The sequence below is a fragment of the Carassius gibelio genome, chromosome B8 (assembly GCF_023724105.1).
Source record: "Carassius gibelio isolate Cgi1373 ecotype wild population from Czech Republic chromosome B8, carGib1.2-hapl.c, whole genome shotgun sequence".
NCBI classification, from domain to species: domain Eukaryota; kingdom Metazoa; phylum Chordata; class Actinopteri; order Cypriniformes; family Cyprinidae; genus Carassius; species Carassius gibelio.
Genome location: NC_068403.1, coordinates 13,814,617 through 13,831,322, shown reverse-complemented (window position 1 = coordinate 13,831,322; position 16,706 = coordinate 13,814,617). Strand labels below are relative to the sequence as shown.

At 38.2% G+C, this 16,706-nt stretch overlaps 1 protein-coding gene and 1 long non-coding RNA gene across 2 annotated transcripts; one reads left to right on the top strand and one right to left on the bottom strand.

Moving 5' to 3' along the window:
- Positions 1-13: 13 nt before the first annotated feature.
- wasa (WASP actin nucleation promoting factor a) lies at positions 14-10,797 on the bottom strand. Its single transcript, XM_052562658.1, has 11 exons — positions 10,538-10,797; positions 4,725-4,865; positions 4,525-4,611; positions 3,827-3,923; positions 3,666-3,692; positions 3,503-3,538; positions 3,036-3,207; positions 2,769-2,947; positions 1,331-2,256; positions 744-852; positions 14-550 (listed from the first exon to the last, which is right to left on the bottom strand). The coding sequence occupies exons 1-11, from the start codon at positions 10,640-10,642 to the stop codon at positions 498-500; spliced, it is 1,932 nt and encodes a 643-aa protein (XP_052418618.1). The 5' UTR covers positions 10,643-10,797; the 3' UTR covers positions 14-497.
- LOC127963015 (uncharacterized) lies at positions 10,672-11,153 on the top strand. The gene is made up of 2 exons (XR_008154716.1): positions 10,672-10,813; positions 10,918-11,153. It is a non-coding gene; the product is annotated as an uncharacterized LOC127963015 (long non-coding RNA).
- Positions 11,154-16,706: the final 5,553 nt, after the last annotated feature.

The following is a 16,706-nucleotide window of genomic DNA, read 5'->3' as shown; positions in this document are numbered from 1 at the left end:
GTCATAGATTCACTTTTCAATTCACATTTTAGTATATTTACATATTGTAAATACATTCAGTACAGATTCACATTGTTATAGATATCTACATCAACTGAAATGCTCAGAAACTGAGAACCCCTGAGACTAGAAAGAGAACCCATGCATGATATGTTGGAACAATATTTAAAGTTTTTAATAATTCGAGTACTTTTTAAATTCCTTTTGCCATAATCCAATGCTCACTTAAGGTTTTAAAAAAAACTAATTTAAACAACTCTTTTAAATGTAATATGTAGAAAATTTTAAAATAAACATTATACTTTTTCATGAAGTATAATAAAATTGATTAAATTTAAGAATAATATCATTTTAATATCAGAAATTTATTGGCATCTGTTTTGTGCAGAATATCAGTGCATTCCTAAAGAAAATGTTTTGAAACCGTGTTGTTTAACTTTCAAAACATGTAAAACTGCCTGGGTACATGTTCTGAAAGTTTTTCCATTACAGCAGGATTAATCCCAGTCTTCATCGTCGTCCTCGTCATCATCAAATTCATCATCCTCTTCTACAAGATATGGTAGATTTGGCATAAGGTAAAAGGTTAATAGGTATGCAGGCTCCAGCAGACCAACTTATTGTTTAAGAATTAATTACCAAATATATTGTGTATATAATAAAAGAAAGGTACTACTTTCCTTTCATAATTACTATAATAAATAAAAAAATAAAATAAAAAACACTAGTGATTGAGTGGTTACCTGATGAATGGATGACTTTACTCCTCTTCTGCATCACCATCATTAGAGCTCCAACTATTCCCTCTCCTGAATCCTGGGCAGGGGAAGGTGGATCTGGGCTGGCGGCCACCTGGGCAAAAGACATTACTGTATATAGCTTGTATAGCGTGTAATGCTTGAAGCATAATACTAGCAACAATTTGAAGCTAATATTATGGGAACATTATTTGTGTTTAAAACTTTTTTAACCTGATCTTTTCAAGGAAATTTACTATTTACACTGCCATTCACAAGATAAAAAAATACACTGAAATCAGCAATATTGTCAAATATTATTACGTTTCTATTAAATTATAATGCCAAATAAATCAAATGTAATTTATTTCTATAATGGAAAAGCAGATTTTTCAGCATGCACTACTTTAGTCTCAAAAAACATTTTTTATTATTATCAATGTGAAAAACAATTGTGCTGCTTGATATTTTTAAGGAAACTGCGCAGAATTTTTGCACTGAAATAGAAATGTTTAGTCATTACAGTATTTTTTTTAAATCAAATAAATCATTAACTCTTAACTATTAATTAAAATGATAGTGTAGATACTCACCTTTTTGAGTTTCATCCCTGACTGTATCTGGGAAAGTAATGCTCCTCTTCCCACTTCACCTCCGCTGGATGCTTGGGGTGGTGGACCACTTGGAGTTGAGGAATTGCTCCCAAAGTTCACTGGAGGAGGAGCAGCGGGAGGTGGAGGAGGTGGTGGTGGAGCCGGACCGCCTGCACTGGGTTTGGTTGAGACTGGAGGGGGTGGAGGGGCGAAGCCCGAAGAATTGCTTCTGGGTGGATAGTTGGATTCAAAGGGACGAGGTGGAGGCACAGAAACGTCTTCAGGTGGAGGAGGAGGAAATGAATCACAAGGTGGAGGAGGGAAGAAATCAGATGGGGGAGGAGGTAATGGCATTTTAGATTGAGGCAGAGGTGGCAAACATTCACTACTGTCTCTCGGAGGTGGGGGTAAGGGTGCGCTCCTCAATCCCGGTCGTAGAGGTGGTGGAGCTGGCCCAGCAGGTTCGGGCGGCAGAAAGCTACCTCGTCTTTCGGTCATTTGTGGTCCAGGTCTCTTTCCTGGGACAGGGGCTAAAGACTCCCTACGTTCTCCTGGATGTGGTGGTGGGGGTAAACCTCCACTGCGACCCCCAGGTGGAGGAGGTAAGGGTGCGCTGCGGGGTCCTGGAGGTTGAGGCAAGGGTCCAGTACGTCCTCCAGCAGGAACCGGTGGCAGTGGGCCTAATGATGAGGAACGGGCTGGCATAGGACTGCTGCGGCCCTCAGGGGTTTGTGGTGATGTAACTGCTCTTGGTGGTGTAGGTGGAAGGGAACCTCGATGAGAAGGTGGACCAGAGCATTGACCCGGGACAGGAGGTAGAGGCCCCATTCGACCTTGAGGTAGTGGTGGCGGTGCTGAGGAGAGCCCAGATGGCACTTGGGGAAGAGACCCCCGATGTCCACTGGGAACAGGAGGTCGAGGAGACTCTAAACAAAAAATTTAATTATACGTTAAGAAAAGGATGGTTCACTCAAAAATGAAATTCTCTTATTAATTACTTACCCTCATTCCAAAAGACCTTTGTTCATCTTTGGAACACAAACTGAGATATTTTCTGATGAAATCTCAAAGCGTTCTGACCTTGCCTAGACAACAATGCAACTGACACGTTCAAGGCCCAGAAAGGTAGTGAGGACATCGATAAAATAGTCCATGTGACATCAGTGGTTCAACCTTAATTATTATGAAGCTACTTTTTGTGTGCAAAGAAAACAAAAATAATGATTTTATTCAGTTTCTTCTCTTCTGTCTCACTCTTTTTCACAAGTTCATGACATTAACAGAACACAACATATGGACTATTTTGACAACATCCTTACTGGGCCTTGAAAGTGTCATTTGTGTTGCTCCAGGGCATTTGTGTGCTACATTACCTAAATGATTTTCACTCTTGGGTGAACTATCTTTTTAACATGACAAATCTGACAATTGAACTTACCTTGTTTGCTCACTTCCTTTTTAACAGCCTCTATTCCACCTGAACGCTCAATGACATCATAAATGAGTTGAGAGGTTTCGGAGTCATTCATATCTGCTTCACTGATCCCAGCACGGGACAGAAGTTTCATCAGGTCTGGGTCCACATTGTTGGAACCCATGCCAAGGTGACTGACATGCCTAAAGTATGACACAAAGAAACATAAGCTAACCAAAAACCTTTTCAGAATCATTTATCTTGGTTAAAGTGAGCCTGCTCTTCACTCACGTGAATCCACTGGGTGCGCCAATATCGACCTTCAACAGTTTGGATGACTTCTTTTTATTTTTCTTGTCTTTCTCTTTCTTGTCTTTCTTTGATTTGGAAGGGATAATTTGGTTCTGGATATTACTTGGTACCAGTGGAAGCATGGGAGAAGAGGTAAGAGGAATGCCAGAGCCTGTGATTGAAAATACAATAATATATATAGAAATATATAAAATATATATTATACAGGCCAGGTTATGTTTTAATAGTAACAATAATCATGTAAAAAAAGTAATTTATTAAAAAAGAATAACAACAAAAGCAGCAGAAATAGATTGGACTGCCTTGTTTTCTAATACAAAGTAAAGGTTAATTAAATTAGGTCTATTAAAAAAAGAAAAGTCAATCAAAAATATTTAAAATACAGTCAAATACTTTGTTTAGCAAAAGACAAGCCCAATAGTAGTGTGAAAAAGTGATTTACTTACCATTTGGTGGAGGAAGTGGTGGCAAAGCTCCATGATCTAAGAATAGAAAAGAAAAATATATTTGATTTGCACCTTGTTCAAAAAACCTACGCTTAAATATATATATAAATAAATAGAAAAAAATAATAATTAAAGCCGTGATTTTGAGAAATCATGTTGTTACCTCTATATTCTTTTTTCTGCTGTTTCTCTTTATGTTATTAGAGGAAAACATAAAACAGTCATTTTAAGTAAGATGCCTTCTTACTCATCATCATCTTCATAATCAGATTTATGAATCACTTTGAATTGACAGAAATGGTTCAAAACAAAATAATTGAATACCAAAACGACTGTTTCTCTGGCAGATCTTGTCCTCCACTACAGCAAAGAAATTTTCAGCCTCTCCTACATCTGCAAAGTTCAACCCCACTTGACAGTCCTGAGGAGAGATGCAAAGTTGAGGTTTTTTTTTCTATTATAAAGATATCTAATTAAAGTAAGGTAACTGAACAAAGCATACAGTAAACTATTAGATAATAAACAGTAAGTCCTCACTATTTAAGCTTTTAGGTTTAACCTAAAATGTGACTATATTTTTGTTTTTCTACATTAGTTAGTTCAATCAGTCTTTAAAAGAGAGTTTGTCTGACAAAAAGGAAGTATTTTTACATTGTGTCTGACAGCGGGATGACAGTGTGGTGTGTAATAGTTATATGAGCAGTTATGGTTTTTCTCAGTAACAAGTACATGTGTTTTCATACATGCAAATAATGTGGGTAACTTAAACTTCTTTTGCCTGCATATATGCAACAGCAGACTGTATTGTTGTAGACAGCGATATGAGGAAGTACCAGTGATGCGCTAAATTAACCTTACAGGAAAGAGAATTAAAAACTTCCCCAACACACCAACAAAACATTATAGATTATTGCTATGTCATTCTGTGTGTAAATGTTAAAAATCAACTGTAAGAATGACAGTCCGCATATGACTCACAAGGTTGCTATGAAATGATGTGAATACAACAGCTAAATACTCACATCTCCTGGGAAAGTATGAAAAAAAGGCCTGGTCCTTTGGTACATCAGTTGGTTATAGATTTCCTGTTCCCATACCAGCTTCCCTGCCTGAAGGGAAGAAACAGGTTTGAGATCATCTCTGTCAGACAAACATGGGTTTGAGGAACTACTCAAGGTTGAAAATTTTATGTATTTTTGAGATTTTTATTCATGTTAAAAACCTTCATGTCATAGAGACGGATGAAAAAGGATCGCTGAGGACTGTCTTTGACGAAACAAACTACTCCAGACTGCTGTGGTGTCCATCGGTTCGGCTCACTTGGAAGAGCCATGAGTAACTGCACAACCGCTGAGGACAGAGACTGCAGACGAAACCAGAAAAAAAGGTCATAACTAGTCTCGTACTTTCACAAAGGCCTGTTTTTCTCACATGCGTGATTGCATGTGATTTATGTTCATTAATAAACACACCAAACAAATCACACTGTGTCCAAAACATAAGATGGCAGATACACAGTAGCTGTTTACAAGCCTCATTCTGTGGCAGGAAATGTGTTTAAGCAACTTCCCCTGTCAAACCCCCCTCGGTGATCACAGTTCAATCTGCAGTGAAGGCTAATTTCTCACCTTCTCTTCCTTTAATCACAAACTCTTTCACTTGTGCATTCAAGCAGCACCAAAAATTACCCACAAAATGGCAGTTGCCGCACTGTCGGGTCTGCAGCAGAGGTCTTGATGTGTTAGAGGAAGGCTACTATGTTGAAAAATTTAAGTCGGTGTAATTTTCCATAAAGTTAAATAGTGTGCAAATTAAGCCATGCAATTTCATAATTGGTGCATATTTTATGTGTGTGGTGTATAACCTCAGTAGTGGCTTTAGATTAACACTTCTACCGCATCAATGCAAATGTTAATGTAAAGAATACAGTCGGCAACAACAGGATCTGGTCCTGAATGTGTCATAATGGAATGATGAAATAAACAAGCAAGTACAGAAGCAGAAATAAACAACCTGGTACAGAAGTGAGAAACATTTTTGGATAAGCTGGTTAACCAACAGATTTTTTAGATAACAGTTTATTAGACAGTTTAATAGCTACACAGGATGGATGGATGGATGGAGTGACAGACATACATACTGTACAGACAGACAGACAGACAGACAGACAGACAGATAGATAGATAGATAGATAGATAGATAGATAGATAGATAGATAGATAGATAGATAGATAGATAGATAGATAGATAGATAGATAGATAGATAGATAGATGACAGACAGACAGATGCTATGCTGCGATGCTGTGGTAACGTCACCGTATGGGAACACCTCTTGGTGTGAAGAATTTGCCACACTCTATTTAGCTTAGATTTCCTTTTCTTCAGGAAAGCAATGAGTCAATGAAAGGTAAGGAGCCATGTAACAGGTTTATCGTGGTGGGGGGAGGGTATTTGACATTCATGAAAGGTTGTCTTAGCAGGAGTTCGACTAGGGGTCTGTTTTTGCCGCGAGACTGTCACGACAGACGCGTCATTAACAGTTTGGGGGGCTGTTTGTCAAGGACACCCAGCCCACAGGACTTGGACAGAGGCACAGTGAGGGTGGCACATAAACAGATTGGAGCTGCTGGTGGTCTTTCTAGCTCTCTAATATTTTTCAAGACCATCATGTGTTAATCAGGACGGAAAACACAACGGTTGTGTCATATTTGAATCACCAAGGAGGATTAAACTCTGGCCCCCTATGCAGGCTGGCGAGGAATATTCTTCTATGGTCTCAGAACAGATTTCTGTCAATCCGAGCGGTCCATATCCCCGGACACTTGAACTTCGGAGTGGATTTGTGGATTTGCTCTGGAGACAGAGCCTGGAGGAAGGGGAATGAAGGTTGCACCCCCAAAAGGTGAGCTATATATGGCAAGCGTTTGGAGAGGTTGAAGTGGACTTATGTGCGTCGAGCACGACTACTCATTGCCCGCTATGGTTTTATTGTTTTATTTGGATCCCCATTAGCTCCCACTATGGTGTTCGCTAGTCTTCCTGGGGTCGACTGAAATCACAATACAAAAATACAAAAATTCAATTCATCAGTACATCAATAAAATCTGTAAAAACTATACTATGTATTAGCTATCATGACACACATTTGAAAGAAGTACAAATTATGCAGTTATCCAAAAAGCAACATCTATTCAACATGCAATTCAAACAATTTAAAACAAAACATGCAAATAATAAAAATAAGTAATACTTTCACACCTGTAATCTCTGTTTTATTGTTTTCTTAAAAGAAAATTTACTTTTGAGTTCCCTGACGCTGGATGGAAGTGAGTTCCACTCTACAGTCTCTCTGTATACAATAGTTTTCTTCATAAAATTACATCTTGGACTAGGAGTAATCATTTTCTTGTTGCTGATTGAGCATGTCACATGCTCATGACCATATCCACTAAACAATATTTTTTCTTTTATAAAGTTATATGCTTCATTAGCCATGACCTTGTGCATGATCAACCAAAGATTATATTTTACTTTTGCCTCTACTTTTAACCAAGATAATTTAATACGCATCTCACGCACACAAGCGCGAAAAAAAAAGTGCAGAACTACTCTGGCCGCTCTATTCTGTGCAATTTAAAGTTTTCTTAGATGTTTTTGGGCCGCACTACTCCAAACTACTGGACAGTAATATAAGTGAGACAGAACAAGACTTTGGACAACATTTTTCAATGTAGCAGTTGGACAATATACAGAGCCTTTTCTGGTCATAGCGATACCCCTGCCCATCTTACTGACAATGTGGTCAATCTGGTCTGACCAAGATAATAAATTATCTAGTCTAACACCCAGCAGTTTGAATCTAATAACCTGCTAGACCACATTGCTCTCTATATGCAGATTAAGTGGGGTGATACTTGGTAACATGTATATATTGCAAAATATCATACATTTAGTTTTGGAAATATTCAGTACCAATGTATTCTTTTTCACCCAGTCCACTACTGTGTTTAACTCATGCTGGAGATTCTCATTGAGTTCAGGTAATGTTGATGCTGCAGTGAACAAAGTAGCATCATCAGCATACATAACAACACTAGCCTTTCTAAAAACATGTGGAAAATCATTTATAAATATTGAGAATATAAGTGGACCCAGGCAGCTTCCTTGTGCTATGCCGCATGATGTTGTTACGCAGTTGGAAAGACTACCATTGAAATAAACCTGTTGTGTCCTATTGGAAAGATAACTATGCACCCAAGTTAGTGCTGAGTGTGAAAAACTATATGCTTTGAGTTTGGCTATGAGAAGACTATGGTCTATTACATCAAAAGCTGCTGTAAAATCCAAAAACACAGCTCCAACTAGTGTCCCTTCATCCAAACATGTTAGCCACTCCTCTGTCATTTGTGCTAGGGCAGTGTTTGTGGAAAAGCCTTGTCTATATGCATGTTGGAACTTTGTCATCAATTCATTTGTACTGAAATAATCCATTATTTGATTAAAGATGATCTTCTCCAAAATGTTGCTTTACACTGGGAGTAAACTGATTGGTCAACTATTTGATCCAGTAAAGCCCACTTTTGCATCTTTAAGAAGGGGTATAATTTTTGACTGTTTCCAAAGCTCAGGAAAATACCACTCAAAAGGGACCTATTAAAAATATGAACTCAAAGGTTTTGAAAGCTGAGTCGCAGAAATTATCTATACCTGCAGATGTATCAATAGATAGACCCTGTCGCAGCTTCTCTACGGCATCCTGAGTTACAGTATTGAATTGGAGATGGCAGTTTTTGCCCTTCATTATGTTATCAACCAATTTCTGGCATGCATCACTGTCAGTTTTGTTCATGTCAGATCTTAAATTATCCACTTTCCTTGTAAAAAAAAATGTTTAAATAATTTGCAATATAATGTGGCTTCGTAATGAAATGCCCCTCACATTCTACAAATTTTGGGGATGACTGTGACTTCTTACACATTAATACATTCAGTATTTTCCACAGTTTTTTCCCCATCATTCACAGAATTATACATTTTCTGTTTAAAATAACCATTCTTTTTACTATGATTTAATTTTGTGACTTTGTTTCTTAATGTGCAGTACGCTATGGTTCTCCCTATCCCCCCATCGACCCTAGGATTGGATGCTGTAGCTCACGAATGCCCCAGAACCAGTTTGTATGCTTTTTCTTTTCGGCTAATTCAAGCGGTGCTATCCAGAATACAGTTGGTCAGAGTGGAACAACTTTTGTTGGTAGCTTCATGTTGGCCCACTAAGTCGTGGTTTGCGGAACCAAGGCCAGATCTATGGAAGATGTGGGCGTGGCCTTTGAACAGAGTGAGTTAATATGAAAGGGAGTAACACCAGCCACTCTGAAAGTATATGTGACAGCCACATCAGCTAACTATGCATATGTAGATGCCATCTCAGTGGGCCATCATCCCCTGGTCTCTCGATTTATGCAGGGTTTGTGACAGCTGCGGCCTTTCCGCCCTGCGCGAGTTCCATTATTGGATCTATCCTTTGTGTTATGAGGGTTATCAGGACATCCGTTTGAGCCCTTGGAAACTGTGTTGGAAAAAAAAAAATCCCTAAAGACAGTCCTACCTTTATGGTACAGGGCTTCAGACATTCGTCACACCAAGAGGTGTTCCCATACGGTGACGTCACCGCAGCATCTCGTTCCCTATTCAGGGAACCGTGGTTACATACATAACCAAGATGTTTCCCGGAATATGTGCGTGTTCACACACAACCCATTAAAGGGCCATAATGACACATGGCATCAGGATGTGACGTATAATGTACAAGTCGAAAACGCTAGGCATGCTAACTTTCACTTAAGATGGCGAACGATCTCAGTTTCAGCACAGATAGTGAGGAGCTTAACTGATCTCTGCTTCATTTTGTGTTTTTCTGTCGCGAACGTTGATCTGCCTTCAATACACCTGCTGAAATAGTCGCACAATAACGTGCGTCATCACTACAACACACCATAGACAGTAAAAGAAACACACCCTTTACGGCATTAGTTCTGGCTTTTTTTTTCACACAGAGTGAATCCGGCAATAGTACTAGGTCCACAACTTGGGATCGATCCTGGGATGTGTTTGTGCACACACAGAAGGCGATCCAGCAATTTTCTGGGACCAACATGCAGTGTGAAAGGAGCTATAGATATTTAGATAGATAGACAGACAGATGACAGACAGACAGAAAGAAAGATAGATAGACAGACAGACAGTGTGACAGTGGGTTGGGGCCGAGAGCCATGGGAAAGGGTCGAGGCAGGTGTAGTAATTGGAAATGAGTGACACCAGCACCACTCAACGGTCTCGAGTCCCACGGAGGAGCTCCAGAAGTATAAAAGAGGAGTTACGAAAGTAAAGGACAAGAGAGGACCAGGCCTGGGTTTTATTTTGTGTTTTGGTTTTGTGTTTATTTGGTTAATCCCGTGACTATGAAAGTTTTTACGTTGTTACAGATAGATAGATAGATAGATAGATAGATAGATAGATAGATAGATCATTGTACTGATATTTTATACTTTGAAAAACATAACTTCAAATCATCTAATCAATGCTGATTTGAGTAACTGTTTCACTGTTTTACATTTATTTTGCTTTTAATAAATGAGGGGAAAAGCTTTACAAAAACTGAGATCAATAAATGACAGCATCTCAAAAAGAGAAGTAAATCTTTATGGTCAATAGTTCTTTTCTTCAGATATTGCAAAACATTTTTATATTTTTGTATGGTAACAATTACTTTATTTCAAAATATTATTTTGCTGTATAAAACTTTAAATACTATCTTGCAAGCCATAAAACAAATGTAAGCAGTGATAAAAACAAATTAAGTAACCCCATTAGACACTGTGTGTTTTCAAATTCTTTCAAAGCATGCAGTCAAATTGTACACAATTTGACACAGATGTCACTCCATTTTATCAAGATAACACTTTTACCCATCTTCCCTCTGCAAAGTGTTCATTTCCCTTACGCTTGTACTGAAGGCCTTTGAACTCACTTACCACACACCTCCTGCCCAACAGATCCTCCAGCCTCTCATTCTCCTGTGTACTGAGCAGAGAGCTGCCCACATTCTCCTGACCTTTCCCCTTCGGTGCTCGCTTCATGTCCTCATATGCTCATGGAACAAATCGTTAAAAAATTAAACTCGAAGAGAAAGAAAGAAAGAGACCCTGGAAGAGAACGAGCGATCTCCTCTGCACTACCGGTGACTACACTGAAGAGCAAGCACTGAGTTTCTCTTCCTAGTTCTTACTCTCAGCATCAGCAGACAAAAGGTTTTGACAGGAAATGGACAACCACACTTTTTTTTCTTTTCTATTTTCATTCTCTCGCCTTGCTGTCAGCGTAACACACTGCTGTATGTTCATGTTGCTTTCAGATGAGAGCGGAAGTCCCCTTAGAGCCGCCCTGTCACTGCAGTCAGATCATCAGAACAGCCATTTACTGTCTACAATGTACAACTATACAAAGATAATCTTCTGTTGGTTGGTTCCTGTCTGGTGACTTTACTAGCTATCTGTATGTCACACAGGATGAAGAGCAAAAACAGATGGGTTGGAGAATTCCTAACAGTGTCAAAAAATAAATAAATAAAATAAAATAAAATAAAATAAAGTGGTGGTAAACAGAAAATGAAACAAATAATGGCAGTGTCATGTAAGGGATTTTTGGCTTTCACGGCTGTTCACCAAAAGTACCTCACACAATAAAACTGTTAAAAATAGCTAATAGCTGAAGGGGGAAAAATATATTTTTTAGTTCTCTTAACAAATGCAAAAGTACTTAAGTCAAGTCAATTTGTTTGTCCAGTAAATGCAAAATGTCTTTCCAACTCTTGTCATAGCAAATACAGAGCATTTGTTTATATACAAATAGGACTTTAATAAGCACAACATGTTACTAATATACTACTACTAATATTTTTATTCAATAATATATGCAACTTTTTAGTAACCAACATTAAGTTGAATACCCCTTTAAAAAAACATGTCAGCATGATACAGGAATTCATGTAGGTCTACCTTGATTTTTTATGTCCAAAACATCATGGTGATATCATGATACTTTTTTTATGATACATATAGATCAGAAAATTAAGTGTAAAGAATTTATGTATATAGTAGAGTCTGTCTTTGGAAATATGGGAGGCTAATTAAACAACAACAACAACAACTGTGGTTACGATCTAGGGCGCCCCCTGCTGTCTACAAACCTACCTTGCATGCGGCGCATCTAATCATACGTTTATTTCTTATTATTTATGGAAGCATATGGGTAGCAATATTCAATTTGGAATGTAATATGCAAAATGACAATCCGATATGTAAAATGGCAATGCATTTCTGTATTTACATTTACATTTTCCAATACATTTTTGCAATGTTTGGTGCAAAATGAAAATGAAAATTAAATTACATAATTTGCCATTTCACACACTAGTTTTAATATGTAAAATGAATGCTAATTTTAACGCTTTATAAGTTGCAAAATTAAAATGAAAATGTATTACAGAAATGATTAGATATGTATAACATGTTTAAGCAAAAACTGTGGCAAAATTTTCATTCATATGCTATTTTTCTTAATTGCATTAACACTCACAGTCAAGACACTTATGATTGCATTTTCATTCAGTGTCCCGCAATGAAAGTAGAAAAATTTAGTGTGCACATTGAAAATGCATTCTGAGCCGATCACGTGTCCGCCCCCTCCCGTCATGTCAATCACCGCGTGAACAAGGCGAGGATTGCAGAAGGCCAAAAGACTCAATACTCAAGAAGAGGATTTAAGTGAGAGAACATGGACAAGACAGTTGGTCCGTTTACGTTTTGATCATTTCGGTTTATGGCTTCAATATTTAACTTGATCTGATTGGACGAATTGCTCAACCTTCAGCTCGGTCTTTTCATTCTTTCAGACAGAATAAGAGTCAGTGCGAGTACGGCACTATAATGTCTGAAACCACCGCTCACTGTTAATTAGCATAATAATTGAATCAGATGTAGCTGGGCATATAATTCGTGCTGCTGCGACCTGCAAATTATTTCTAGGTTGTAGTATTGTATGAATATTTTCCCACTGATAAATACAGTGCAGATAGTTCTGTCTCCTTGGATAACAGTGAAATTATAGACTAGTAATAGACTGAACAGTTCCATGTCTGTAACATTTACCACTGTCATCTTTTAAGTCATAAGGCACTAGGTATGTGTGTGTGACATTAATACATAATTGTGAAAATGTATAAAGTTACATTTCTAAAATTAAACTAAAAATTAGTAATATTAGTTTTATTACTTACTAAATTGAATGATGTTTCTCTTTTTAGTCTTCTTTCTTGGGCTTGAGAAAGACAACATTTATTTACCATGTTTTCCGGACTATAAGTCGCACTTCTTTTCATAGTTTGGCTGAGAAAACATTACCATCTACAGCCGCGAGAGGGCGCTCTATGCTGCTCAGTGCTCCTGAAGTCTACTCCTGAAAACATAGAGCGCCCTCTCGCGGCTGTAGACGGTGATGTTTTTTCTTGGTTCTGAATAAATGCGACTTATATGTTTTTTCCTCGTCATGACGTATTTTTGGACTGATGCAACTTATAATTAGGTGCGACTTATAGTCCGAAAAATACGGCTAACATTATTATTATTATTTATTATAAGAGAAATTGACACAGACTAGAACTTTAATGTTTCACCATATTCAGCTCAGATCTTGCGTTGCTGTATAACTGGCCAGACTTACCTTCCCAAAAAATCCTATTTAATTTAACTATATTTATTTCCATTTCACTGTTATCCAAGGAGACAGAACTATTTGCAAAAACAATCAGAGCGCCTCGCTATCACTCGTTTTATTTTGATCTCCCGGGTCCGCTATTAGCTTATAGCCTGTTAGCATCAGCGGCGTGGTTGCAGCTAACTGCGCTTACATTGCTAATACTCTATTCACACACATTACTGCTGGACTCACTGTTACTTGCTTTAATGGCGGATGAATGTCTATCTTTGATTGCAGGTGGGGACACGCTCGAGCTGCGGGCCGTGGGGAAGCAGATTCGCGACCTGGAGGTGAGGCAGGCCCAGCTGAGAGAGCGGAGAGCCGCGCTGGAATCAACCCGGGATGACGCTCACAAGTCCGGGGTAAGTATACAGCATGCTGTTAACAGTCCCACCACGTCTACTCCGTGTGTTTCTCTGCACAGGCCCGGTGCACCCAGGACGCGATCTTCCCAGATGTCCTTCACTCCGACGCCGGGACATCACGGACCCTGGGTGCATCCACAGCGGAGGACGCGACGCTGTGATCATCGGAGACTCCATCGTACGACACGTCCGTGCTATGTTAGCCGAAGGTAAAGTGCACACTCATTGTTTGCCTGGTGCTCGTGTTCTCGATGTTTCAGCGCAGATACCCGCGATCCTGAAGGCCGACGAGAGCCCCGGGGAGGCCGTGCTTCACGCCGGGGTTAACGACACCACGCTGCAGCAGACAGAGACGCTGAAGAGGGACTTCAGCAGCCAGATCGAGACGGTTCGCAGCACGACGCCCGTGGCGATGATCATTGTGTCAGGACCACTGCCCACGTATCGACAAGGACACGAAAGGTTCAGTAGACTTTTTGCTTTAAATGAATGGTTGTTGTCATGGTGTAAAGAACAGAAACTGCTATTTGTTAATAACTGGAATATTTTCTGGGAGCGTCCTAGGCTGTTTCGCGCTGATGGATTGCACCCCAGCAGAATCGGAGCGGAGCTGCTCTCTGACAACATCTCCAGGACACTTCGCTCCATATGACTAGTAAGACAATTCTCAATAACTATTATGATGAGTTTTGTTTCAACCGCTTAAATGATAAAAGTACTTGCGCTGTAAAAACTATTAAGACTGTGTCTGTTCCCCGAATAGTGAGGTCAAAATATAAATATAATTTAGGATCTAGAAAAAGAATCTAGAATCTTATCGTAATTAAACCAGAATCATGTAAAGTAAATGAACAAAAACAACAAACAAAGTTTGGGCTCATAAATATTAGATCACTCACACCCAAAGCAGTTATTGTAAATGAAATGATCACAGATAATAGTATTGATGTACTCTGCTTGAATGAAACCTGGCTAAAACCAAATGATTATTTTGGTCTAAATGAGTCTACTCCACCAAACTACTGTTATAAGCATGGGCCACGTCAGACTGGTCGTGGCGGAGGTGTTGCAACAATAGTGATATTCTCAGAAAACAGGATACAGGTTTAACTCTTTTGAAATACTTCTGCTAAATGTTACTCTGTCAGACATGCAAAATAAATCTAATGTATCTCTTGCTCTGGCTACTGTGTATAGACCACCAGGGCCGTATACAGAATTCCTAAAAAATGTGCAGATTTCCTCTCAGACCTTCTAGTTACAGTTGATAAGGCGCTAATCATGGGATATTTTAATATTCACGTTGATAATACAAATGATATATTAGGACATGCGTTTACTGACCTAATAAACTCCTTTGGAGTCAAGCAAAATGTCACCGGGCCCGCTCATCATTTTAATCATACACTAGATTTAATTATATCTCATGGAATCGATCTTACCGCTATAGATATTGTACCTCAAAGTGATGATATTACAGACCATTTCCTTGTATCGTGCATGCTGCGTATAACTAATATTAACTATATGACTCCGCATTATCGTCTGCACAGAACTATTGTTCCTGCCACCAAAGACATATTTGCAAATAACCTGCCTGATATATCTCAACTGCTCTGTGTACCCATAAATACACATGAATTAGATGAAATCACTGGCAACATGGGCACTATCTTCTCTAATACATCACAAGTTGTTGCCCCCATCAAATTGAAAAAGGTTTGAGAAAAATGTACTGTGTCATGGCATAACAGTAATACCCAGTTAGTTTTATAGTTTTACTTGATTTTAGTGCTGCATTCAACACCATAGATCATGACATACTCATAGATCGATTACAAAACTATACAAGTATTCAACGGTAGGCTTTAAGAAGGTTTAGATCCTACCTGTCGGATCGCTACCATTTTGTTTATTTAAATGGGGAGCCATCTCATTTATCATCAGTAAAATACGGAGTGCCACAAGGTTCTGTCCTAGGTCATCTGCTATTTTCAATATACATGTTGCCCCTTGGTAATATTATTAGAATATATGGGATTAGTTTCCACTGTTATGCTGATAATACTCAACTATATATCTCAACGAGACCAGATGAAACATGCAAGTAACATCTGTGTGATAACAACCAAAACACATGCACAATTATAAATTATAAACAGCACAAATTTCATAAACATTGCCTTATTAGGGTCCATGAACCACTGGCTCATGTAGAAAATTCAGTGATAGCTACAATTTCAATGTATCTTCGATAGACCACTAATAATCTGCATTTGTGTGACCTACAGACTGTCACTGTGAATCAATGTATTTGTAAAAAAAAATATAAATACGTGTTTATGATCAGATATTGTCATATTTAAATACTACATTGAAATATTAAACATCTGCACCTTTTTAAACAATTACTTTTTTAGTAGCTATTTTCTTTTAAAATATAGAATTACACATTCCGAACAATTATAGGCATAATTTTTAACAATGTATTGGTAGTTAGTTAATATGCTAAAGTTGAAGAAAATTCCATGAGAATAGGGCACTGTGTGTTACAGTATAATATGAAGTAACTTTCCATATGAAATTTTACAGGTGCTTTTACCTGTGTTTTAAATTAAGCATTGTTTTTTTTTTTTTTCAACGGAAATATCTGTAAGCTTCACACATACTATTCTGCTGTTTCTACAGTGTACCTAACCGATCAACAATAATAGGAACAAACTAACAATGGGTATCACAAATTAAGAAATATTATTGAACTATTGCAGCTAGCAACTTGATTCACGTCGAAAATACGAAAATGTATGCCTTTTTGTAATTTGATTCACTTTTCAAAAGTTGGCGGTCTGACTTTTCCAAATATCGATACGCCAACAGGTGGCGACAAAGTGTTGTCTGTGAGCGAGTCAATGAATCATTCAATGAATTAGAATCATTTAGTCAAACGATTCAGATTCATATGGGAGTGAAATTACATTAGTCTTATTTTCCTGATGTTGCAAATACATAACATATATGTATT

Coding starts and splice junctions, on each gene's coding strand:
- wasa (XM_052562658.1), bottom strand. CDS start 10,642: ATGAAGCGAGCACCGAAGGGGAAAGGTCAGGAGAATGTGGGCAGCTCT. Junction 4,866..10,537: donor TGTTGGGCAGGAGGTGTGTG/GTAAGTGAGTTC, acceptor TTTCGTCTGCAG/TCTCTGTCCTCAGCGGTTGT. Junction 551..743: donor TAAAGTCATCCATTCATCAG/GTAACCACTCAA, acceptor CATATCTTGTAG/AAGAGGATGATGAATTTGAT.